This window comes from Bos grunniens, chromosome 23 (assembly GCF_055505025.1).
Source record: "Bos grunniens cultivar Pamir isolate PY7600 chromosome 23, Bosgru_T2T1.0, whole genome shotgun sequence".
In the NCBI taxonomy this organism is placed as follows: domain Eukaryota; kingdom Metazoa; phylum Chordata; class Mammalia; order Artiodactyla; family Bovidae; genus Bos; species Bos grunniens.
Genome location: NC_141187.1, coordinates 41,742,717 through 41,769,642, shown reverse-complemented (window position 1 = coordinate 41,769,642; position 26,926 = coordinate 41,742,717). Strand labels below are relative to the sequence as shown.

The following is a 26,926-nucleotide window of genomic DNA, read 5'->3' as shown; positions in this document are numbered from 1 at the left end:
TTTTAAAATTAGGTCTTTAAATTCAAGATGACACTCGAAATACCACTCTTGTTTCTTACAATCTGGAGCTCTCTTTTCCTTTTTCCAGAAGCTGCACGGCTCCCTGTGCTCCATCTCAGGATGCAAAACAGTTGAGCCTTACGGGGGAGTTTTGTTCCCTACTCTATAGCCGTCCTGTTGAACAGGGCTCTCCATGTGGCAGGGGAGGGTTTTAGCAGTTGAATGAAGCCACGTAACAAAATGTTTCATGCGCCTGGGAGTTGTTAGTTAATGAGATAAATCCCTCTCGTATAGAAGCTATTTCCTGGGAATTTTGCGCCTTCCTGGAAGTGGTACAAACTCTTTCAGGCCATTAGGGTCTCACAGAATCATTTCATACTCTTGTGGGAATTACTTTATCATTCTAAATCAGAGATCAGCAAACATCTCCCATAAAAGGCCAGATAATAAGTATCCTCCGCTTTGTAAGCCATATGGTCTCTGTCACAACTATTCAACTCCGTAGCAGAAAAGCAGCCAGAGACAGCATGTGAACGAATGGGAGTGTCTGTGTTCCAATAAAACTTTATTTATGGACACTGGAACTTGGACGCCATGTAATCTTCATGAATCACTAATTAATGTTCTTTTTCCCTCTATTTTTCAGCCATTTAAAATCTATTCTTAGCTCATGTGTCAGATAAAGACAGGCAGTGGGCCATAGTTTTCCCCATCCTTGCTTTAAGCCAACTGACTGATAAAATAGAAATACCAACATAGTCATCAGCTTCTCTCATTTACCTAATCCTTAGCAAGCACTAGAAAAATGTCAGCTATTCCTGAAATAATCAGTCAGTTGGGACATGTTTGGGAATGAAAGTCAGCACATAATTTTTCTATGCATAGGAAGAATGCTGGTAAACTCAGTGGATTTGGTGGTTGGAATCAGAATTGATTTCTCTAATGTCCCACTGCCTAGAAAATCTTAGGGTCTGAACTAAACTTGGAGAGTTTTCGATGTGAATTCTAATGCCCACCCTGATATATGAATGTTCCCAGGGCTGCTCTCTAGTTTTCCCATCATTCTTGGAAGTATAACTTTCAGAACAGAGGAGGAAAACTAACTCCACAGCTTGGGTGATGGCAAGTAAGGATTTTCTTTTCTTCTTCACTCTGACCCACTAACCCACAAAGATCCATTCTCTACCAGGGAAAAGGATGAGAAGAAGCTGGTATAGCACTCAGGCTATAGTTGTGATTTGATGTAATAAAGTTCCTACCTGGAGGACGAATACCTTGATAAAATGAGGCCAGGGTTTCTTTTTCTCTGTGCTTGATTGTCTAATGAACTTCATCTTATTCTTCGTTGTCATTTTCCTGCTCAGTCCTTTCTCCTTCTTGCCATTTTTCCTTTTTCCTTTCTGTCTTTTGAAGTAACAATATGGGGGGATTCCCTTGCGGTCCAGTGGTTAGGACTCTGCACTTCCATTGCAGGCAGGATGAGTTCGGTCTCTGATCAAGGAACTAGGATACCAGATGCTGGGCAGCACAGCTAAACAAACAAACAAAAAGATGACCAAAAGTAATGAAGTAATGATTTGATATTCTGATGTGTTCTATACCTTTCCAACTCCAAGTGTGATCTTCTGACAACAGTGACAGAGCCACTGGGAGCTTTTCAGAAATCTGGGATTTGAGGCCGCATCCCAAAACCTACTGAATCAATTATCTGCATTTTAACAGGGCCTGCACCATCAACTTTAAGAGGCACCAATTCTTATGATACCCCCATCACTCCAGGAAAAAAAAAAAAGACAAAACTCAGGAGTACATAGATTCCAAATGGAAGTAAAGACTTTACCTTCCAGAGATTACTCATAACTGATGAGAAAAATTGGGCTTCTCCATTGGCTCAGACAGTAAAGAATTCGCCTGCAGCGCAGGAAACCCAGGTTTGACACCTGGGTTGGGAAGATTCCCTGGAGGAGGGCATGGCAACCCCCACCCAGTATTCTTGCCTGGGGAGTCCCCAAAGATAGAGGAGCCTGGTGGGCTATTAAGTCCGTGGGTTCACGGAGTCAGACACGAGCAACTAAGCACACATTGCACATCCAACTCTTGGTGAGATTTGAAGGATTTTTTTGCTCTCAGTTCAGTTCAGTTCAGTTGCTCAGTCGTGTCCGACTCTTTGCGACCCCGTGAATTGCAGCACACCAGGCTTCCCTGTCCATCACCAACTCCCAGAGTTTACCCAAACTCATGTCCATCGAGTCGGTGATGCCATCCAGCCATCTCATCCTCTGTCGTCCCCTTCTCCTCCTGTCCCCAATCCCTCCCAGCATCAGAGTCTTTTCCCATGAGTCAACTCTTTGCATGAGGTAGCCAAAGTACTGGAGTTTCAGCTTCAGCATCAGTCCTTCCAAAGAACACCCAGGACTGATCTCCTTTAGAATGGACTGGTTGGATCTCCTTGCAGTCCAACGGACTTCAAGAGTCTTCTCCAACACCACAGTTCAAAAGCATCAATTCTTCGGTGCTCAGCTTTCTTCACAGTCCAACTCTCACATCCATACATGACCACTGGAAAAACCATAGCCTTGACTAGACGGACCTTTGTTGGCAAAGTAATGTCTCTGCTTTTTAATATGCTATCTAGGTTGGTCATAACTTTCCTTCCAAGGAATAAGCGTCTTTTAATTTCATGGCTGCAATCGCCATCTGCAGTGATTTTGGAGCCCCCAAAAATAAAGCCTGACACTGTTTCCACTGTTTCCCCATCTATTTGCCATGAAGTGATGGGACCAGATGCCATGATCTTAGTTTTCTGAATGTTGAGCTTTAAGCCAACTTTTTCACTCTCCTCTTTCACTTTCATCAAGAGGCTTTTTAGTTCCTTTTCACTTTCTGCCATAAGGGTGGTGTCACGTGCATACCTTTTTTGCTCTAGCAGCCTTCAAAGTGGAAAAAGGTTATCCAATAGCAGAGCAGGATAGTTAAGGACACAGAGCCTGGAGCCTTAGCAGAGGGCTCCAGCTCCAGTGAAGGGAGACATGGAAATGATACCAGCACACATTCTGTGGCTCAGGCTGGGCGTAACAGAGCCTGCTTCACTGCAGAGAGGGGTCAGAGGAGAGTGAACAGGACGGAATCATTCCTCGGCATTCTGGAAAACAAACAGGCAGTGGTGTGTCCCTCGGGGGCCATGGAGGTGGGGTGGGGGTGGTGAGGAGAAAGCCTTGATTTGTAGCATTTATCAGTTTCCATGGTGTACCTGGGTTTCCCTGGTGGTTCAGACAGTAAAGAATCTGCCTGCAATGCAGGAGACCTGGATTCGATCCCTGGGTCGGGAAAATCCCCTGAAGCAGCACATGGCAACCCACTCCAGTATTCTTGTCTGGAGAATCCCCACGGGCAGAGGAGCCTGGTGGCCCACAGTCCACGGTGCTGCAGAGTCGGACGCGACTGAGCACCTAAGCACAGCACAGAGTGGACCTAGTCCTACCCTGGCTGATTTTAAACCATCCATGTGGTATCACTGACGGCGGAGTTGGGAAGAGACGCGGAGTAGCACATCACGATTCAAGAGCCGTAAATAAACTCAGAAACGCAGTAAGTTGTAAATAATTGGGAACTGATGCGTTGTACTTATTACCTTTGTTTTTAATATAACTAATTGTGAGTTTATATAATGTAAGTTTTAGCAACGGCTGTGTTGAACAACTAAGTTCAAACAGTCCTGAGAATTGGCTCTCATGAGACACTAAGAGTAGGCTCCAGCATGTACCTTTAAAAGGGGCATTTTTCACACATTTGGACTGTAAATCGTAGGAAGTCTCAAAAGGTACCTGCACAACGCATTTGGGTATCATTTCTTCACACTGATATCCTAGCAAACATCTGTTCACAGCTTGCCTTCAAAGGAAAAGAAGAGAAAACATCTGTAGAATTTCACTTTTAAGGTTCATCCTGCAAACTTTCCTTAAACTTTCTCCAGAACATTTTATAGGCGTCCCTTTTGTTGAGTTCTTCTGGTTGAGGATTTTCCAGTTTGCAGTTGGAACGTTTCATGTGACTTACTGCACCCATGAGTTAATACTTTCGGAGATGTTCCTAAAACACCATATTAGCCTTATTTCAACTGTTCATTCACAAATTTTTAATGTTTGTTGCTCAATAATCGTAAAGCCTTGGTTTGAGTTTCATCTCATCTTTCTTCTTCAGTTTTAGTCAAAGGAAAACTGACAGGCATCACAGCCGTAAGGAGAGAAAAAGGAGTTCAAATGCTATAAAAATAATCAGTTTCCTATAACAGAGCTGACCATTAATTTCCTTAGCAGAATCCAGAATTTTACTACATTTCCAAGAATCCATACTAGTATTTTCCCGGTGTTGTGGATACATGGGACTGAATAAGGCCATCTGGTTCCTCTTCAGAGATCCCTCATTAACTACTCCCCCACCCCCACCCCACTCCAACACACACACACACACACACACACACACACACACACTCCCCATCTAAGTCACAACCTCTCTGAGCAAAGGTTTGCAGCCTGTGAAATAAGGGACCGGTAAGCAATGTCTAGATCTCTTTCAGCTTTTCAAAATTTATTTAATTTAGCTTTTCAAAATTTATTCTAGAAAATTAAAATTAATTGGAAATAGGATAAAAAGAAAAAAAAAAATTCAGGAAAGAACTTGTTGCTCATTTGGGCAGTCCGCCTAGTCTGCCGTTTTGGGATGACACCATGTTCATTCTTTGAGAGAAATAGGTACATTCATCCACTCTCTTTCCTTACAAGGCAACAGTTCATAAAAATGCCTCTTCCATAAAAAAGATTTGCATGACCCATTTCGCGGCTGCTGAGCTGTTTGTGATCCTAAAAGTCTGGTTTTCTTCACTGTGTGGGTTTCGGTTTGCGTCACCGTCCTCTCCGAGGTCGCCCCGCGCGACACTGCTCTGGGCCGTCCAGGCCGCCTCCACCTCCCACCTGTCCTCCAGGGCTTCGGCGGACTGCACTCCTACGCCGCCTTCCTGCAGCCGCCTCCTACCCTCTCCTCGCGGTCTGTAACCCCAAAACCAACAGCTTGAGCCCCCGGCTCCGGCAGCAGGGGTAGGGGCGTGTCCCAAGGTGCCTTGGAAAAAATAAGACGTCCTCGAAGGATGCCAGCGCCTAGGATACTTTTAAAACGCACTTGGCGGGGCAGCGGGAGCTCTCCCTCACTCCTCTCTGGAGAGAGGGCTTCCCAGGTGTGCCTTAAATGCCTCCGATCTTGCAGTTTCCGGTTACAAAGGTCCCATCGCCGCGCAGGTCCCAGGTCCGCGTGATGTGGTTTATTGTGGCAACAGTTTCCTGGCGTCGAGCGCCTCCTGCCGAGCCCTGAAGCGCCCGAGGCTGGGGACAGCGGAGGCGCGGGGTCTGGGCGCTGGGCGCGCGGGGGGCGCCGCGCGCACGGGCAGCGAGGCCGCAGGAATCGCGCGCACCGCGCACGATGGGCTGCGGACCTTCCCAACCGGGTGAAGAAAGGAGACGCGTGCCCGCGCCCAGGAAGGGCTGGGAAGAGGGATTCAAGGTAAAAGCACACACACAAAACAGACAAACTGTACAGCCTCTTGCTTGGGAGGCCTGGCGAGTCCCACGCCTGGAGGCGGCTGGAGAGGGCCCTGCGGGCTATCAGAGCCCACCTGGTGGTTGAGCACTAGGCGGACCGGGAGGGAGCGGCTTGCTTCAGCGGGGATTTAATTGCCTTCTCAACCAGGACTCCTGTTGCTCCAGGCCTAGCTTTCGGGTTTCAAGAACCCACAAAGGTGGTCACACCCCCGGACCAGAGGCGGGACTACCGGGGACGACGGCGCGTTCTGCATGGAACTGGGCTTGTGGTGATGCTCCAGGGAAGATGAGACTTCCTGGGAGCCGCCCTATATTATCAGCTTCCCTTATGGGAGTAAGACCCGGAGGAGACCTCCGTAGCCGTCTGGCTGAGCTCTCTTGCTTCTCACAAGAGGATCCCGAGGCCCAGGGAGGTGGACCACTTGCCAGAGGCTGTACAGCTTGTTTTGGGGGGACAGCCGGAGACAGTACAGAATTGTCAGGAGTCTCATTTTAGGACTCCACCCACACTCCCATAATTCTTCTAGAGACACGATGGGGCATTTTACCCCCCAAGGGCATGGAGGAATGGGCTGGTGGAGGCAAAAATGAGGCCCATGATTCTTGACATCATCACTACCATCGCGAGACTTCCACAAAGAGAACTAGGAACCCACCAAGGTCCCTTCTAGAGGGATTATCCCAAGATCATATTGCTGCTGCTGCTGCTGCTAAGTCGCTTCAGTCGTGTCCGACTCTGTGCGACCCCAGAGACGGCAGCCCACCAAGGCTCCCCCGTCCCTGGGATTCTCCAGGCAAGAACACTGGAGTGGGTTGCCATTTCCTTCTCCAATGCATGAAAGTGAAAAGTGAAAGTGAAGTCGCTCAATCCTGTCCGACTCTTAGCGACCCCATGGACTTCAGCCTACCAGGCTCCTCCATCCACGGGATATTCCGGGCAAGAGTACTGGAGTGGGCTGCCATTGCCTTCTCCTCAGGGAAGTGTAAGCAACCCTATTAATAAATTTACCCAGACAATCCAATTTAAGCCCATACTGTCTGCCGCAAATCAAGATATAATGTCGCCCTTCCTATATTCCCTGATGGCTCAGTCGGTAAAGAGGCTGCCTGCATTGCAGGAGCCCGGGGTTCAATCCCTGGGTCTGGAAGATCCTCTGGAGAAGGAAATGGCAATCCACTCCAGTATTCTTGCTTGGAGAATCCCATGGACAGGTGGGCTACAGTCCATGGGGTCACAAAGAGTTTGACACGACTGAGTGGCTAACACACACACATTCCTTAAGGGCATGTTTGGAAATACAGTTTAAAGAGCAAACACTCTCTCAGCAGGCAGTGGGTAAGTCATTCTTCAGTATCAGTTACAACAGCTACTGTGTGTAAATACATCAGAAACAAACTGGACTTTAGAGGCTGGGACTCAAGCATGGTCCACGGGGGACTCCTGTGCCCAGATGCACACCTATTTCAGCACTGTTCTCTGCTTTCCATCCCAACTGCCACTGTCTGCTTTCAGGAAACCATTTCCTCTTACACTGGGCCTTTCTGCCTCTCTCATCACCACCCTAACCAGTCCGTCTTCCACACTGCCACCTGTCTTCCTGAGAAGAAGTTGCCTTTGTTGTGTAAAAGTTTACATTTGGTCTCATCAGTCTCTCTGATGTCATCCTCTCCTCAGCAGTCCCTTGCATTCGTCTGCCAAACCCAGAAGCTGCAGTGCCCCGTTCTTCCAGGCTTCATCACACTCCGTGCCTTTTCCCCATGCCATTCCCACTTCCTGGAATATCTTCCCTGGGCCCCATTCCTGGTCCTCCTGATGGACTCCTACCTGTCCCTCCACACTGAACCCGAGCTCCACTGCCCAAACACTGTGACGTTCCCTTATCCTGTCGTAGATGTTTGTTTAAAGCTCCTTCGCCCTCATAGATTTATGGGCTTCTTGGGAGCAATTTGATCATCTTTGTTATTCATCACTGTTGGGGAATAACATTAAGAATACTTTATTTTTATCTTTTCCCCCCAAATATATTAATGTGACTTTAAAGTACTAATCCATTCTGTTTTTCCCTTTTTTGGTACAAAAATCTTTTAAAATTTATTTTTACTGGCATGATTACATAGAAGACTTCAGTAGAAGAAAATTTTCACTATTTGTGTTTGTTTTATGGCCATTATCATTTGTCCCATCTCATGGTTATTACTGAAAAAAATATATATATTATTTTTTATAGAGGAGGAGTGCTGAAAAGCAATCGTCTCCAAGTGTCAAATACACTGGGTCCCTTTGGACCAATCATTCCCAAGGCTGGGAGGGGTTCTGGGTTTCTTCCTGACCTTTCCTGGGTAAGACAGTCATTGCCCCTTGCTTGGATTTTTGTACAACACTCCTAACTAGTCTCCCTGGGTGCTTCCTTCACAACCAGCTTCCACCTGCCCTGTGGCTCCAATCTTCCACGTGACCTCCAGAGGGATCATTCTAAAATAAAATCTGATTATGTCCATTCTCTGCTGGAAAAAAGTCACTGACCCACTAGGTAGGCATATCCACCGATGGTCAAGAGTGTGACTACCTAGGTTTGATTTCTGGATTCACCACTTGTCAGCTGTGTGACTTGGGTCCAATTATTTGACCTCTCTGTGCCCTGGCTTCCTTCTCTGTAAAATGAAAGTAATGATAGTTATTTTGTAGAGTTGCTGGGAGGAATAAATGAATTCAGTTCACATTAAGTGCTCATACCAAAGCTTGGCACAGGATAAGCACTTAATATTAGTCATTGCAATCACTGTTATTACAATTATTGGTTATTACACTCACTAATAATGATAGTTATTGTAATCGCTATTATCACAATTATTTATGTGAGAAAAAACGCAAAGTTCTTAGCACACCTTACCAGCCACCCTCAAGCTGATGCCGGTCAAATGCCCCAGTGTCATCTCTCCCTGCTCGCCTGTTCTAATCAAACCTCACCACGGGTTCCCCAACCCCATTTTGTTCCTACCTCTGTGCCTGTGCCCCCACAGCCTCTTTCCTTCAGCTCTACCTCTACATCTTCCTGGACCACAGAGAGATATACCCCCAGGTTTCAAGATGACTCAAGACCACTCTTCTCCATAACCCTCCCCCTCCCCCCATGCTGGCAGAGTGAAACTCATACCTTCTCCCATCATATTTCAAAACATTTATTGTGCTTATTCATTTCCGTGCTAGCCTCCCATCCTAAGCTATTACTGAAGAAAAGAACTGTTTTTTGTCTCTGAGTCTCCAGTGCTCACTACAGTGTCTGATGCAAAGCAGACATTAATGAATGTTTTGGGGTGACTGCATGTAAAGCTGATGCTGACATGAGCTCCTCAGATTTCTTCACCTCTTCTTGTCTCCTAGGAGCATAACTGAACTAATGATAGTCAGCAAGGAGGAAATTCGATATTAAAATGACCTGAAAATAGACTCAGACTTGACTCTCTTTCCCTACTCCCAACATTTGACTTTGGAAATGCAATCTGGGAAAAAATATAATTATTAACTAAATACTCTCTGGCTATCAGAACAGTACTTTTTTTACCTTCATAAATGCACAGGGCTTGAGAGTTCCCTAGTTACACAGTGTCTTTTAAATGAGATGAACACGTTTGCTTGCCTGAAATATTTATGTTTCTTAGCAGCTTGACTTTAAAATATTCTGAATCAAACTTCTTGAGATCTGCCTGCTGACTTTCTGTTCACTGTACCTTTAGTGGCAAGAAGACATGGTAATAAAATAATACATAATAAAGAAAGCATGGGGAACTGTTCTTAGAAGAAATGCTCTTCTTCCATGTGATCAACTCAAAGTTTCTTGCCTTATATAAAAGGAGAGAGACTAGATTGGAATAGATGATTTCTGAGTATCCTTTGCAGTTTCCCCCTAAACTTTGACAGGAAAATTGTTTGTCATCAGTAAACGGAGTTAACTTTTTAAAGTGCATTTTTTTAAAAAAGTTATATTTCTAGTTGTTTTTGATTCAGTTCAGTTCAGTTGCTCAGTCGCGTCTGACTTTGCGACCCCATGACCCCATGGACTGCAGCACGCCAGGCTTCCCTGTCCATCACCAACTCCCAGAGCTTGCTCAAACTCATGTCCATCAAGTCGGTGACGCCATCCAAACATCTCATCCTCTGTCATCCCCTTCTCCTCCTGCCTTCAATCTTGCCCAGCATCAGAGTATTTTCCAATGAGTCAATTCTTCACATCAGGTGGCCAGAGTAATGGAGCTTCAGCTTCAGCATCAGTCCTTCCAATGAATATTCAGGATAATGTTTTTGGAGGGTTGCTATTTATTATTATGTTTATTTGAAGTAAACTACAGAGAATCAAATTTTAATGAGAAAAATTCTTCCTATATATTTATAGACAAATACATTTATCAGTTATCTGCCAATAATTTGATTTAGGAAGGTTTCAGCTCCAGGGAACTGTGACAGATGACTCTTCTTCCAAACTGTTCATCAGATTTGTTTCCACAAAGCGTTAGAACACAACATATAATGCCATCAGACCAACCAACCAACAAACAAAATACCTTCTATAGTTAAAAATAATACCTTTCTTGGGATGCTGATAATGCCCATGCATAGCTGTTACTTTGGAATTCACAGCTTTTCACTTCTGTCTAACATTGGTAGATTTTTACCCCAAGACAGTGAAGCATAAAATAAAATTGATACAAAATATGAAAACGTTGATTCTGTACTTCTGCTACAACTTCATCTCAAGGACAAAATAAAACCTTCTACCCACCTCCCCACCCCCATACCATCACAGTTGGACTTCTCATTGGTGTAAAAATATAAACTCTGCATGCATAGACAGACCAGGAAAACTGTCTACACCATATCCCCATGAGGCATAGATCTAATTAATTTGTAAATATCTCTCGTCTTTGAACTACATCTTTTCTCAAGTCTAGATTATGAAATTGGGTGTTAAAACTTCCAGAATGTGTTGCACATAGATAAGATATTTGAAAGACATCGTTAGTTTGCAAAAGAGAAAAACCTTAAATTTCTGCTCTAGAAACTGAAGGCTGTTGGTATATGTTCTTTTATGCTGGAAGATTGTATTTCATTGGCTACAATTTGAGTTTTGGTCACTGACAGAGCTTGAAGGCAGACTGTATTTAAATAAGCATAAATGGGAAAGATTCTTGCTCAGGCCTGGATGAGCTGCTTTGATGAAACAATTGGGAGGTTGTGTGGAATTTAAATCTACTCTGACTTGTAGTTGACAGATATCTTTGTGAAAATCCACGTGTTCAACTAAAAACATTCAAACTTGCTCTCAGTTCCAATGTGGGCATTTTGTTTGTTTTGTTGTTGTTGCTGTTAAATCAGTTCCCCATTTCAGGATCTCCCCTGGGAAATCTTAAATGGCAAAATTAGTCCCCATGCATAACTCCATGCTTTGCTAGGTTCAAAAACCGATGAATCTGTGAAACAAAAGGAACTTGTAAAAAATATCTGTTTTACTATCACTTCATAGATTGGGTTTTAATAGCTCATTTGGCAAGAGGAGCAAGAATGGTGGATATAATCTTTACCTTCAATGTGAACTGTGAGCCCCTTAAAGATAAACATCAGACAGGGTCTCCTTTTCCTGTTACCTGAAATATAAATATAATATGAGATATGTATACCTATAGCTATGTATATATATTTCATATAACAAAGGAAAAGGAGGCCCTCTCTGATAAAATATGACTGTTATTATATAATAACATAGCATGGAAAATGTTATATGTAAAGACTATTTTCCTGGGTCCGCTTACTATTCAGGGACTGTATGCATAATAACTAAGTCTGAGAAGAAAGAGATGAAGAGACAAAGAGAAAAGCCTGTAGTTGTTCTCACCCTCTATCTTTGCGCTGAGTCGTATTTCAGGACCGTTGAGTTTTTGTTTGCTTACTTCTTTGTTTGTTCAGTTGGTTGGTTTATCATATTTTCTCATGTAGTTCTGAACCACAGAACTAATTAGGTCTCAACATAATGAACTGATATTGGTTTAGCTGGAGTGATTGTGTTCTGTAAACAGGATGATAAGCAATGCGAGTCTCCCTACTAACAGAACATACAAGAATGGCTAATAGAATTACGAGAACCTGAGGATGACAGGGGCCCTCAACCTATCAATGGTGGTTCCTCCTTAACCTCTGAGGGAGCTTTGGAATGCTTCCAGAAAGTGGTCAGATGGACTCAACTATTTTAAATTGTTTTTTTGATTTGTTTTTTGTTTTTATTGTGAAAGTACCAAGAGCCAACTCACTGGAAAAGATCCTGATGCTGGGAAAGATTGAGGGCATGAGGTGAAGAGGGAAACAGAGGAGGAGATGGTTGGATGACATCATTGACTTGATGGACATGAATTTGAGCAAACTCCAGAAGATAGTGAAGGATAGGGTAGCCTGGCGTGCTGCAGTCCATGGGTTCACAAAGAATCCAACGTGACTGAGGGACTAAACAACAGCAATCAAGAGTTTTATGCCGATGTCCTGGCTTCTTATTCTTTTCCTAGAGGGAATGTTTTCTGCCTGGTCCCTAGAGTCATAATTTAGAGCCAGAAGGGGCCTCCCTCCTTTAAACTGAAGCTCTGAGAAGGTCTGTTATCCCTCCTTTCTAATATTTTGGGGCCCACTCTTTCCCCCACTTCCAGGGCCAGGGTCCCAGTTCCTGTTTAAATCCCATCTCACCTGGACAGTTGCAGTCCTCATACTGGTCACCCCGTTTTGTCCCTTCCTTCCCTCTACTCCTGCCATGGGTGCTAACCCAAGAGTGATTTTTCTAAAAATCACACCTGATCACTTTATTTTATGTAGAAAAAGCCTACAAAGGATTCTTGTTGCCTTCAAAACAAAATGGCACGTGTCTACTTGTCACAAAAGACTTTCCCACCTGAGCAGCTACCACTTTCTACATCAGTCTATTTCTGCTTAACTGGAATAACTCAAGTTTCTGAGCACGCCGTGTTGTCTCACACCCCACCGTCCTGTGTACTTTTCCTGTGTCTAGAATGACCTTTCCCTTTCCATCCTGGGACTTCGGGTTTCTCTGGTGGCTCAGTGGTAAAGAGTCTGCCTGCAATGCAGGAGACCTGGGTTTGATCCCTGGGTTAGGAAAATCCCCTGGAGAAGGAAGTGGCAACCCACTCCAGTATTCTTGCCTGGGAAATCCCATGAGCAGAGGAGCCTGGCAGGCTACAGTCCGTCGGGTTGCAAAGGATTCGGACTAAACAACAAGTGGAAGCTCCTTCATAAAGACCCAACTCAAGCATCTTCTCACTGACATTTTCTTTGATTTTCCCAGCATCTAGAGCTGCATTTCTTGGCTGCTGGCACTGCAGCATCTTGAACTGTGTCCTGCTTCTGACGTCACATCACCATCTCCCTCTCTGTAGTCATATCTTCTTCTGCCTCCCTCTTCTAAGGACACCTGTGATTACTTTCAGAGCTCCCTGGATAACCAGGATACTCCTGCTATCATAAAGTCCTTAATTTAGTCACACCCGAGAAGTCTCTTTTGCCTTAAAAGTTCACATCGACAGGTTGCTGGGTACTATTCAGCCTCCCACAGATAACCAATTGACTAAGTATTCATAAAGCAGACCCTGCGACATTTTCATTTTCCAAGAAACCATTTTCTGGGACTTCTCTTGGTGCAGTGGCTAAAACTCCACGCTCTGAATGCAGAGGGCCTGGGTTCAATCCCTGGTCAGGGCACTAGATCCCACATGCCACAGCTAAGACTTCAACTGCCGCAACTAAAGATCCTGCATGCCACAATGAAGATTTAAGATCCCACGCGCCGCACCTAAAACCAGGTGCAAACAAATAAATAAATAAAAATACGTTTAAAAAACAAAGAATTGTATATCAACTGTACTTCCAAAAACTTTTAAAAAAGAAGCCATTTTCTAAGAAGTCTTGACTCACAAAGCTATTCCCTTTTCACAGGCTGATGTCGGCATGGCTCATAGACCCCAGATCGAAACTTCACTGCCTGAGGATGCAATGGGCAGCCCTGGAGACCTGGACAAGCAGGCCCACTTGGGAAGCTTACCTGGAACTATTCCAGAAAGTTTCCCATCTCCTAGTGAAAGAAACGGAAGACTAAATTCAGGTAACTTCCCTGTGCGTGTTGATCTCTGTAACACACTGTTTCTCTGAATACATTTTATAATGTGTGTTTGGGGACTCGCATCACTGCTTCTTGTGTTCCAGATAGTGCTTCAAGTGATAAGGTCCCATCACCAAGACCTTAGGAGTTAGCCTTAGGCCTTCATTATGTGAGTAATACTAACCATTACTTACTCACATCATGAGTTAATAAGATACTAAAAATTTTGTTGATGACATAATTAAAACTTTCTTTTTTACTTAAAACTAAAAGCCTTAGGACTTGCCTGGTGGTCCAGTGGCTAAGACTCTGAACTCCCAGTGCAAGGGGCCTGGGTGCGATCCCTCGTCGGGGAACTAGATCCCACGTGCTGTAACTAAGCTGCAGGCTGCATCGAAGGTGGAAGCTCCCACGTGCCGCATCTAAGACCCGGCACAGCCTGATTAATCGTTAACTCAAAAACTAAGAGCTCCTATTAGTGGTTGCATAAGGCCTTGGGAATAGGAGTTGCCCGGGCTGCAGTCCATGCGGTTGCTAAGAGTCGGACATGACTGAGCGACTTCACTTTCACTTTTCACTTTCATGCATTGGAGAAGGAAATGGCAACCCACTCCAGTGTTCTTGCCTGGAGAATCCCAGGGACGGGGGAGCCTGGTGGGCTGCCATCTATGGGGTTGCACAGAGTCGGACACGACTGAAGCGATTTAGCAGCAGCAGCAGCAGGCTTTAGTTAAATTCCTCAAAACTCCCACCATACTAACATCTTTCCAAGGCAAAGTTCTACATTTAAAAAATTTGTAAAACCTACATCAAACTATTTCTCCTGTCTCTCCCCATTCAAAACTATCAGCAGATATATAGTAAAAGTATCTTCCGAAACATCAAAGACATAATTTTGACCTAGTGTGTTCTTTAGAAACTGTTAGTGGGCCTTTTTTTTTTTTTAATGGTGTGTTTTCACTTTACTTGAGCTACCTTCTGGTGTTAAGAGATTTATTTATATTTCTTCAGCCTTTAAAACAAATTGAACTTATCAGAAGTCCAAGGAAGAGTACTCTCTTTTATTCGAAGGGGAAAGCTTTCATTTCATTCCTCATTCCCGTAGTTTCTTCCCTAGGAACCAGTTAGAGTTGGAAAATAGATTGGATAGTAAGTGATATTCTTTTACTTGGACTTTTGTGGCAACTTGGGTTATGACAAACCTCCTTTCTTTAATGCCCATTTTATTTATCTTTTAAACTGAAGCATAGTTGATTTACAATACGGTATTAGTCTTAGGAGTATAGCATAGGGATTCAGTATTTTTACAGATTATATATGCCATTAAAACTTATTACAAGATAATGGCTATAATTCCCTGGGCTATGAAATACATCTTAGTTGCTTATCTACTTTATGCATAGTAGACTATCTCTTCATCACCTACCTCTATCTTGCGCCTACTCTTTTCCTTCTTGCCTTTGGTAACCACTAGTGTGTCTTCTATATCTGTGAGTCTGCTTCTGTTTTGCATATACATTTGTTTGTTATTTTTTAGATTCCACGTATAAGTGGTATTGTATAGTCTGTGTCTTTCTGTGTCTGATATTTCATTAAGCATAATATTCGCTAAGTCCATCACAAGTTTCACATTGCTCCTCGTCTTGTGCTTCTGACAGGGTGTAGCATGACCTCTAAGGATGAGGGAGGGGTAGGGGGAGCAGGGAAGAGATGCCCCCCCTCACCCTCAGTGTTGGGCCAGCACATGTATTTTTTCTCTCTGATAATTCTGTTGATGAGAATCCCTCCTAGACTGCAATACGAATGCTCGCTATCGTGTTAACATACTACAGATCGTCAGGAGGATGGGGACCTGGGTGCCTCTGGACAGGCAGTCCTGCCATCTGTATACACTGTTGAGAGCAGTGTGGGGAGGGAGGCCCCAGGGAAGCAGGAGAGAGACCAGCGGGGGAGGGGCTGAGGCACAAGAGCAGGTGTTTTCAAAATGCAGTACTAATTTGTTTTCAGGGAAGGGCTTCCCACAGGATGAATAAGAACCAGTGCCCTGAGCCTTCTATTTGTTCTCACCCCAGTTTCCTCTGGGACTTCCCAGGTGGCGCAGTGATAAAGAATCCACCTGCCAAGGCAGGAGACACTGAAGACGTGAGTTTGATCCCTGGGGTGGGAAGATTCTCCTGGAGAAGGAAGTGGCGATCCACTCCTGTTTCCTTGCCTGGGAAATCCCATGGACAGAGGAGCCTGGAGGCTACAGTCCATGGGGTCGCAGAGTCAGACACGACTGCAGCAACTTAGTGTGTATGCAGTTTCCTCTCTGTCTCCTCTCTGCATCCCTGCTCTTCACAGCTACAGAGTATATTTATTAAAAATTTCAAGAAGGTTAATATTCTTAAGTGAGGGACATCTGGTTTGTGTGTGTGTACATCTGGGGGTTTTTCCTATCTTCCCATTACAAATTCATGAAAACTGTCTTCGTTAAACCGTGATGTTAGAAATTTTTATGAAAAGACTTCATCCACTGGATGGAAAGAGCTTCTTAAAACACAAGAGAGCTCACTTCTTTCATTTTTTTTTAAGTGTCAGTGGCTGCTGCTGCTGCTGCTAAGTCAACTTCAGTCGTGTCCAACTCTGTGCGACCCCATAGACGGCAGCCCACCAGGCTCCTCCGTCCCTGGGATTCTCTAGGCAAGAACACTGGAGTGGGTTGCCATTTCCTTCTCCAATGCATGAAAGTGAAAAGTGAAAGTGAAGTCGCTCAGTCGGGTCCAACTCTTAGCAACCCCATGGACTGCAGCCTCCCAGGCTCCTCCGTCCATGGGATTTTCCAGGCAAGAGTACTGGAGTGGGGTGCCATTGACTAGAGACTATTTATTTAATTTATTTTGCCTGTGCTGTGCAGCATACAGTATCCTGACCAGGAATCGAACCCGTACCCCCTGCACTGGGAGCATGGAGTCTTAACCCCTGGGCCACCAGGGAAGTCCTGAGAGCTCATTTCCAAGGACCCCTCCTGGCACCTTTATTTTATGAGGTTGTGAAAATGGGATGCTTCCTTGCTTCCTTATATAATTGGGTGATGTGTAATGGGGCGGTCCCTCTCATTAGTGCTCCCCTAGAAACTGTTTCTGTGCCATTTTTAGAATCACTGATAAAAACTTGGCTACCACTTGACTCCAATCCTGATTTGGTTCAAAGACTCTTTTCAAAAAGGCATGCTTTTACTTATGTAGATTTAGCAGATGGCGTAATTGTAAACTCAGGGTTGCAGAACTAGAAGTCTCTTGGCAACATCACGCTGTTTATCTTTTGTATACAAAGCATAGAAACCAAACTGCAACTCATGAGAGTCACTGAAAGACTATCTCGTTTGTGCCTGTGGTTTAGCTTCATAATTATTGCACAGAACCCATGTAATCGTACCCAAGTGTATATGTGTTGTTACAACAAAAGTGTAGTATATAGCAGCACATGAAAGACTTTTTTGTAATGTTAATATTCCAACCTGCTAAGTAAACATTATATTATGTTGATGTGTATCCTCTGTAAGAACATTAAGGATTTGAACTTCAAAGGATTATAAAGATTTGTAATAGAAACATATTTGGGTACAAGTGTTGAGACTAAGAATTAATTATTTAGCATGATTTATAAGGCATGTAATTAGCATTTGATTGATAAAATCATTGTGCTTAAATTTCACTGTCTCTTTCTTTCCCTTTGGAAGACCTAGTGATCAATGGATTAATCCATAAACCCCAACCCTTAGAGAATCGAGAGCGACAAAAGTCATCAGACATTCTGGAGGAGTTAATTGTTCAAGGAATAATACAGAGCCACAGCAAAGTATTTAGAAATGGAGAATCATACGATGTCATGGCAAGTAATTTTTAATTAACACTAACTTATAGGAAAAATGAGCTTTCCAGGTGGCTTGGTGCTGAAGAATCTGCCTGCCAGTGCAGGAGACTCAAGAGACTCAGGTTCGATCCCTGGGTCAGGAAGATCCCCTGGAAAATAATAATCTACTCTAGTATTCTGGTGTCCATGGGGTTGCAAAGAGTCAGACACGACTGAGCGACTTCACTTTCACTTTCTAGTATTCTTGCTGGGAAAATTCCAAGGACAGAGGAATCTGGTGGGCTACAGTCCATGGGGTCGCAAAGAGCTGGACATGACTGAGTGACTCAGCATGCCCTACATAGTTAAAGATAGCAACAGGATATGACTGATTACGAGTTATTTTTTCCAGCAATATGCATCTTAGTGTCACAATACAGATTATACTATAGCATTTATCTAAGCCCGTTTTTTCCTCTCATTAACTCCCTCACCCCTCCACACACCATCCTTCTCTATGGATTCAGAAATTGCCTGATCATTAATGATTAATGAATCCAATAAACATATCTTGGGTTTTACCAAACTTGAAACCTAAGACCCACTGAATAAAATGCCTTCCTTCTTTCAGCAATTTTTATTAAACATTACCTCTGTATTAGGTATGTGACTATAGAACTAAATGCTGGCTTATCCAATAAGAAAATAGGCCTAAATACCAAAGCTACAGCAGATATGCTTATCACTTATATACACACCTAGAAGTCAATCATGAGGAAATGAAATGATAAAAATTGTTATACCCTATTTTTCTTTGTCAATTCATCTTAACTAATCAGTCATTGTTTTTCTGTAGTGTGAGCAGTTCGTTTTAGCCTGATTTTAACTGATTGTGGTCAAAGTCTTGAGTCCTTCACTTTTTAATAAGTTCTTTGTAAACCTGTAGTGAGGATAGCAGGCTTGGTGTTGTTTTGCTTAGTTCTCTTGTTTGTTTGGGTTTCTTTTTAAGCCACTGCTCCCGGCAGTACCTGTAATCCTAAAGCATAGACAGAGGAAAAAAGAAGATAAAAAGAAGAAATAACACAGAAAAGAGGCCTAAGGGAAAATGAATAGGAAAGAAAAGAATGAAACTGAAATGATGGAAATTAAGGCCTGAAATTATATCAAAGCCGCCTCAGTGGTGGCCAGTCTCCTGTGTTGTAGGGAAAACAATCAATAGGGGATAAAAAGATTCATTATTGAAGTCAAGTTCGCCACCTAGACTAAGTCACTTAGTGTTTCAATAAAGGTAATTTCCTCCTCTGTGTGTGGGACTTGCTGAGAACTCATGAATAAAAGCCAACATGGTATTTTCTTTTGAAGAAGGCAAAAATAGGTGCTACAGAAAGTATTCAGCGAAAGGAAGGAGATTGTTAAGCCTTATGAATGATATTATCAAGCTGCCAATAATAAGAGGAAGTGAGGGAAGATAAAAATGGACCATATGATGGAAAAACTGATGCCAACACAATGACAATTTACATTTGTATAAGGCCAGCTATCAGGATACAGGGCATTTTGGAGTACCTTATCTTACTTTCCTTTGGAGAAGGAAATGGCAACCCCCTCCAGTGTCCTTGGAGAATCCCAGGGACGGGGGAGCCTGGTGGGCAGCCGTCTATGGGGTCGCACAGAGTCAGACATGACTGAAGCAACGTAGCAGCAGCAGCAGCAGCATCTTACTTCAAAGTACTAAAAAATGATGTGTCTTTAATATGAAAAAGGCTAGAAGAGATTTTTTTCTTGTAGATGAATCTCGGGAATCAGAAAATAAAAAGTGGATCAAAAAAAAAAAGACAGGAGAGCCATCTGGAGGAAGATAGATTGTGTGGACATTCAGTAACTAAGCAATGCCTTCTGAGGAGAAATGCTACTGTCCCTTGATGCTCACACCAGTGGGAGTAGCATTAAAATATTTTTCAGTGATTCCAATGCCAGAGATGAATGAATTCAGACTCAGACCTCACTAGGGCATCAGCAAGGTTAATTAATATAAGCTACATCATGAAAGAAATGTATCTATTAAAAAATGAAAACTACAGGCTTGGCTTTCAATAACATCATTAAGAGAGCCAAAGATGAAGGCGCGTTTGTATTCGTATTATGCAGACATGGAATGGTGGTGGAGCATAGTCGGAGTGTTCTCAGAAGGATTTAAATGTGACAGGACTTCAGAGGTAGGCAAGAATAACACAGTTTGTGTGTTATTTTTTTGGTTTGGAATTGGGCCAAGATGTCCAACAAAAGCCAGATTTGCAACAGGCCAGAACAGTAATGCATCTTATTACCTAGCACAGTCCTTAACCTGAACATTCGCATCACCCAGGAAGCTTTCAGAACTCCTGGGGCCAGTGGCAAAGGCTGGGCCCCAGAATGTGGTGCTTTTGAAAGCTCCCAGGGTCCTCCTGAGCAGCCCAGGCTGAGAAGTACTGCCCTGAAGTGTCAATAAAAATGTACACCAAGCCCTCACATTCATGATCAAGCTGGGAAGGGTTAAAGCTTTCGAAACTAAAATTCCCCCATTCACCCTGAAAGAAAGTCCTAAAATATTCCAGAAAATAGAGCATCTGTTCACTAGAGGACTAAGATGGTTCCTAGGAAGCGTACGGAAATGAAGAGATAGAATTGCTCAGGGTCATGGGTGAAGTCTCTTTCAATTCACGTGTAGCTGAGAATGTGTATGTTAGACACCAGAGATCTTGAATATCTGGGGGAAAGTTATAAGGCCAGTGCAAAAAGATGAGAATGAATATCGAAGGACTGAAAGGGGAACCGTATTAAGAATGAAAATATCATGAGACAGTTAATACTTTTAACTAAGAAACAAAGAGCCGAAGGAAACAAAAGGGGGATAGTCCAAAAAGAAAGCAATGTTAGTGTCAGTAGGTACTACAATAGGTTGGATTCAGACATGTAAATACCATTCTTCACTGGGGGCTTTAAAAAAAAGCTTTAAATGAAATATTATGAGAAAAAAAAAATCAGAACAGTAAATGTGAGAATACTTAAAAATAAGACTTCTTAAGTAGACCAATAGTTACTTAAATATAAGGGAATTTATGACGTAGATCTGTCCCCGTCTTAGCTAGGTTGTTATCTTTAATTCTGTCATCCTTTAGAGTGAAATAGAATAAAGGATGCTGAAAAGGGGACTCCCCTATGACCTAGTCTCTTTCTAGAAGTCCACAGCTGTGTCTTTGTCCAGGGGTCCCCATTGTCTTTTTGTTTGTTGGTTTGGCTGCTCCATATGGCACATGGGATCTTAGTTCCCCAACCAGGGATGGAGCTCCTGCCCCCTGTATTGGAAGTGCAGAGTCTTAACCGCTGGACCACCAGGGAAGTACCCCCTGTCGTCTTTTTTCTCAATTTTTTTCATCATCTGCTTTTTAGCCAGTACTATGTCCATTCCTGGATAACCCGCCTGAAAGCATATTCATACTAATAGGTGTTATGTTCACTCAGAATTATAATGATATGTAAGAAATACAATGTTAAGAAGCTAAATTATCAGACCAAGTGAATCGTCCAGTACGTTTTAAAACATTCTCATAAGACTCCAGTGACTGTATTATAAATGTAAATTGGTTTTATGTACACATGTAAATAAGTGTATGGCTTGGTACAGATCTCTAAAGAGATGGGATCAGCTCTCATTTATCCACATAGGTATTATCCACTTGTTGTTGTTTAGTCACTAAGTCAACCAGTCAATCCTAAAAGAAGTCAGTACTGAATATGCATTAGAAGGACTGATGCTGAAGCTGAAACTCCAATACTTTGGCCATCTGATGAGAACTGACTCACTGGAAAAGACCCTGATGCTGGGAAAGATTGAAGGCAGGAGGAGAAGGGGACAACAGAGGATGAGATGGTTGGATGGCATCACCAACTCAATGGACATGAGTTTGAGAACACTCCAGGAGTTGGTGATGGACAGGGAAGCCTGGAGTGCTGCAGTTCATGGGGTTGCAAAGAATCGGATACGACTGAACTGACTGAACTGAGTCTCTAAGTGATGTCTGATTCTTTGCAACCCCAGAGGAACCCCACCAGGCTCCTCTGTCCATGGAAATTCCCAGGCAAGTATTCTGGAGTGGGTTGCCATTTCCTTCTCCAGGGGATCTTCCTGACCCAGGGGATCAAACCCAAGTCTCCTGAATTGTCAGGCAGATTCTCTACCACTGAGCTACCAGGGAAACCTATTATCCACTTAAGATTCTTTTATCCCAAACTCATTTCTCCCATCCTGGGTTTCCCTGCACAAGACTCTCAATCCTCTGTTGAGTCCTCCTATCTCTGATCCAAGATGATTCCCATTCAAGCCAACTCCTGTCCTTGATAACTTTCAATACTGTTAGGGAATTTGTTGACAATATATCAGAGTTTCTAACATTGTTGAACCACATGGGGAGTTTTTTTTAAGGGGGAGGAAGTTGACCAGATAAAGACAAAATAATGGCAGTTCACGCTCAGAATGACTGTCTTGGAGGTTTTAACAATGAGCAGGAATGACAGATCTCTTCTGAGAATCTGCCTTACTCTAAGCACAAGACTCTCATTAAGAGAGTATAGCCAAAGTAAGTTTATTTGTTGGTCAATAGTTAACTAGAAACGTGCTGAGGGTACCAGAAGTAATGTATACAAGGTAGGTTGGCTAGAAACAAGACCCCTCAACTTATTACAGCGTCTTTGGGCGTGCAATCCCCTGCTGCTGCTCGTAAAGAAAACAGTTGAACTAACAACTTCTATAGCTTTTGAAGTTGATTTTTTTGTATGGTTTCTATGGGTAGCTCTCTAGGTATAACATGTTCATATAATGCTATCATTTTTGATAAACGGTACAAAATGATAGTTGATAACACCTGACTTCATAAAATCCAGTGGTAAAGAATACAGATAGATTTTCTCAGGGCTTTGAAGGCTTTTCTTTAAAATGTCAAACTCAAGAAAGGACAGGGGTTGCCCAGGTAGGATTAACCTCCACAAGGGGTAGGAAGCACATGGTTTCTTAAGAGTCATTTTTGGATAAAGCCACAGGAAGAGTCCACCCAAACTGGAAAGCCCAAGTTCTCTGAAAACTGTTGATCTCATCACTTAAATCAAGGTTCAGATCCTGTGTAAGCCTGAAGGAACCTTTGTTTATTGGATTTTAGATGACTGTATCATATTCTCCTTAGCCCTCTCTGAGTGAACATCCCTAAAAAAACTATCTTCTCCTAATTTTACAGTCTCTCTAACTGAGCCCCCATAGCAAGCATATCTGCCTTTTCAGCAGATGGCTTTGGCCAGCAGGGAGCCTAAAAGCCAATGGTCAATAAAAATAAAAAAACAAGGGTGGGGGAGGGGAACTTGCTTTGACAAACATCTCCCAGTTTTCCTGCACTGCACAATTTCTCACCACATAAAACTGTCTGAAGGCTGCAACTGAGCCAAAACTTTAATAAATGTTTTCCCTCTAAAAGGCTTTCCAAGAATCACAGATATTAAAGCTGGAAGGAACCTTAGCCATCCTCAGCAGATTGCAGAGCAGCGTCTATGGTCTGATTTTGAGAAAAGTGAGTCCAGAGAGACGAAATGCTTTGTGTCAGGTCACCCAATGGGTAGCAGTGGTAGACACGGGATGAAATAGAGTCCAGGACCCCTGCCTGCTGGCCCCCAAACTTCTGAATCTCATTTGTCCCCTTCTTGACAAGTACTGTGGTGTGATTCCGTGTGCTGTCATTGAACAAAGTCCACGCTTTCACTGAATGAAAAGCAATCACCGTTTATCGAGTGGCTATTGCATACTTTCCTTTTAAAAAAACAAAGACTGTGAAATGTGTATTACCAAACCTATTTTACAAATGAGGAAGGGAAAGCCTACAGAGTTTACGAGTTTGCAGAAAGCCACACCGTGACTGAGCCAGGATTCAAACCCGAGGCTGCGCGAGTCTGGGTCTGGTGCTCTTCCCGCTGTGCTGAACTGTCTCTCTTTGTGTGATTTATCTTCTCAGTAACTACCATCTTGCAATCTGAAGACACAGTCTTTTAGATATGAAAATGAATATCAATAGCTCCTTTGTCTTTAAAAGTCTTTAGAGAAATTAACTAGAACTATACACAGGGGTACTACCTAGTCTGGAGATACTGTGGATTCAGTTTCAGGCTACTGCGATAAAGTTAGTGTGTTAGTTGCTTAGTTGTGCCCAACTCGTTGTGATTCTATGGATTGCAGCCTGCCAGCCTCTGTTCATGGAATTCTCCAGGCAAGAATACTGGAGTGGGTTGTATATAGTATAATTTCATTGAGTGGTTGAACATGACAGATGCACTGTGAATATATTAATATATGTATATAGATACATGGGCATGGGGCTTCCCTGGTGGCTCAGACGGTAAAGAATCTGCCTGCAATGCAGGAGACCCAGATTCGACACCTGGGTTGAGAAGATCCCCTGGAGAAGGGAATGGCAATATGAGCATAGAGAATATCTGGAAAGACCCACACCAAACTCTTTAAAATAGTTTATGCTGATGAATGCATTCAAGGCCCAGCTGGTTAACAGAGGATTCAGTTCAGCTCAGTTCAGTTCAGTTGCTCAGTCATGTCCAGCTCTTTGGGACCCCATGAATCGATGTCAGGCTTCCCTGTCCATCACCAACTCCCGGAGTTTACTCAAACTCATGTCCATCAAGTTGGGGATGCCATCCAACCATCTTACCCTCTGTCGTCCCCTTCTCCTCCTGCCTTCAATCTTTCCCAGCATCAGGGTCTTTTCCAATAAGTCAGTTCTTCGCATTAGGTGGCCAGAGTTTTGGAGTTTCAGCTTCAGCATCAGTCCTTCCAATGAATATTCAGGACTGATTTCCTTTAGGATGGACTGGTTGGATTCCCCTAAACAGAGGATTGGGGGACTATTTATGTATCATTTTAATTTTTCATAACCAAGGTATATTATTTTTAAAAATTAAACTTTCTTTGCAAACCCTTTACAACAGTTTAACCTTTTTTAATAACTAGAAATTATAATCAAAGTCATTATCACTGCTCTAAACTATATAAAGGATGGCCAGTCATAGGAGATGTGCATGCGTGCTAAGTCACTTCAGTCCTGTCCAACTCTTTGCGACCCATGGACTGTAGCCCACCAGGCTTCTCTCCATGGGATTCTCCAGGCAAGAATACTGGAGTGGGTTGCCATGCCCTCCTCCAGGGGATCTTCCTAACCCAGGGATAGAACCCATGTCTCTTATGTCTCCTGCATTGGCAGGCAGTTCTTTACCACTGGCGCCACCTGGGAAGCCCTCATAGTAAATAGTATGGGTTTTTTTGTTTTTTTTTTTTTCCTGTTGTCATGAAACATGTGGAAAGAACCAACAGCAAAGCCCAGTGCAGAGCAGAGTTGCTGTATCAGTGATTGTTAAGCCTCTCCTCCATAAGACCGAAAGTTCTAACACTAATCTCAATCCCAAATGAAAGTCTTTTGTTGCTTGTGGAATATTAAAAATCATGGGGTTTAACTTTTTACCTTGAATTACAAATGCATCCAGCATTCATTTGCCACCTTTTCCCATCTTGTTTGTGTTCTTCGGATTTATTTTCCTTCTTTTTTTTTTTTTTTTCTTTTTTTTTCTTATTTTTGTTTCTTCTTTTTTTTCTTTTTTTTTTTTTTTTCCTTCTTATCAGCCCTCTTCCATCTCTGCATTTTTGTTTTTTGGGTTTTTTTTTTTTTTTTAATAACAGTTTGTTTTTTTCCTAGACATCCAATAGATATGTTTTCTTTAGGAATTAGTTCTGTTGTTACCAGGAATTAAGTCTTTAGGAGTGAGTTCAGTTTTTACCAGTTTTCACATAATTGTTTTTAAAATCTATCCAAAAATCTGTTTAGATTTTTGGACTAACACCTTAAACAATGTTTATTCACTCTCTCTTGCCTTTCTCTTTGCCAGTGAATACACTTGTCTGTCCATTTAAAAAAGTGTCTTCCTCCAGGTGAGCACTACTGAGAAGCCACTGAGAAAGCCACCAGCCAGGCTGAAAAAACTTAAAGTCAAGAAGGAAGGAAAAGATTTCACGATGAAGGACATAGAAGAGAAGATGCAGGCAGTGGAGGCGCGCAGGAAGGTAGCCCAGCTCTCACGTGAGCGGCGCTGCTCTGAATGAGTGCATCCTCTCTAATTGGCAGCTTTCAGACAAATTGCACGGATTGTATTAATTCTTTTAGTGATCTCTATGCTTCCCATGCTGTATACTTAATTTTTTAAAGTTCTCTTTGTGTGGTGAAGAAATGAAGCACCATCTTGAATTTGATCAAATTACAGCTTCATCCATAAAGCCTAAGGAAGCAATATCTAGTTCTGAGAATTAAGTATGATATTTTCTTCCTATTAAAAAAAGAGAGAGAAACATCAGCTGGGGCCCCGGGTGGCAGAAGGTCTCGGTTGGAGGATGGGAGCTGAGTGGAGGCTGTGCAGACCTCAGACAACGCCTGCAGCATTCACACACACATGGTCCACATCACCCTCTGTCTGCCATTATTTTGGGAACCAGCCTTCATGGCTTTGGTCTGATAGCCTTTACCTGCGTGTCTCTTGTTGGCCTCCCAAAGAGCAAGGACTAGACCATAGCTCCTTGAGAGTGTCTGGAGGGTATGGGGGGTGGGGGGAAGGCTCTGTCTCCTTCAATAGTAATTCCTCAACCTCTGTTGAATAACTGCATAATGAAATAGAGAAGCCAGGAATGTTCGTTACAGGCAGTATTAATGAGAACTTGGAGAGAGTTACTTGGACTCTTTTTTCACCCTTTAACCCTGCTTTTCAGACTAAAGAAGAAGAAACAAGAAAAAGGCTACAGAGTGACCGACTTCCGGCCCCAGCCCATCATTCAGATTCAGCTGAACTGGTTGGGGAGGACAATGTGTTTGCAAAAGGACTCAAAACCGAAAGTTGTGCCGAATTTGAACCGTCTGACCTGCAGGAAGGAAAACTGCTGAAAAGGAAGAAGAGTACAAGCGAAAGTACCTCTGACGATAGAAACCACAGTTACGAAAATATCGGGGCTGTGGAGTCAGACGCGTCCTACAACCAAGCGGACGGCGTATTCTGATAAAACGTAAGCCATTTTATGTGAATTTCAGGAAAAGGCATCCATTTCCCCAGGTGTGACATTCTTAGTCTGTCTCCGGTTTTCTTTGACTGCCTGACCCCCTCACCCCCTGGGATGTGCCTTGGGCCTTAGGAATGATTGCGAGAGCTGCCTGGGCTGGAGCTCAGTTGAGTCGGCTAAACGGCTAGTCTGGCTTTCAAAAAAAATAAATAAAAGGAAAATTTGACCAA

The 26,926-nt window shown here is 43.1% G+C and overlaps 1 protein-coding gene across 1 annotated transcript; it reads left to right on the top strand.

The window, feature by feature from the left end:
• The first annotated feature begins 5,330 nt into the window (after nucleotides 1-5,330).
• STMND1 (stathmin domain containing 1) lies at nucleotides 5,331-26,926 on the top strand. Its single transcript, XM_086370174.1, has 5 exons — nucleotides 5,331-5,553; nucleotides 13,576-13,741; nucleotides 17,460-17,611; nucleotides 25,584-25,715; nucleotides 26,412-26,926. Exons 1-5 carry the CDS (start codon nucleotides 5,473-5,475, stop codon nucleotides 26,694-26,696), a joined length of 816 nt encoding a protein of 271 aa, XP_086226300.1. The 5' UTR covers nucleotides 5,331-5,472; the 3' UTR covers nucleotides 26,697-26,926.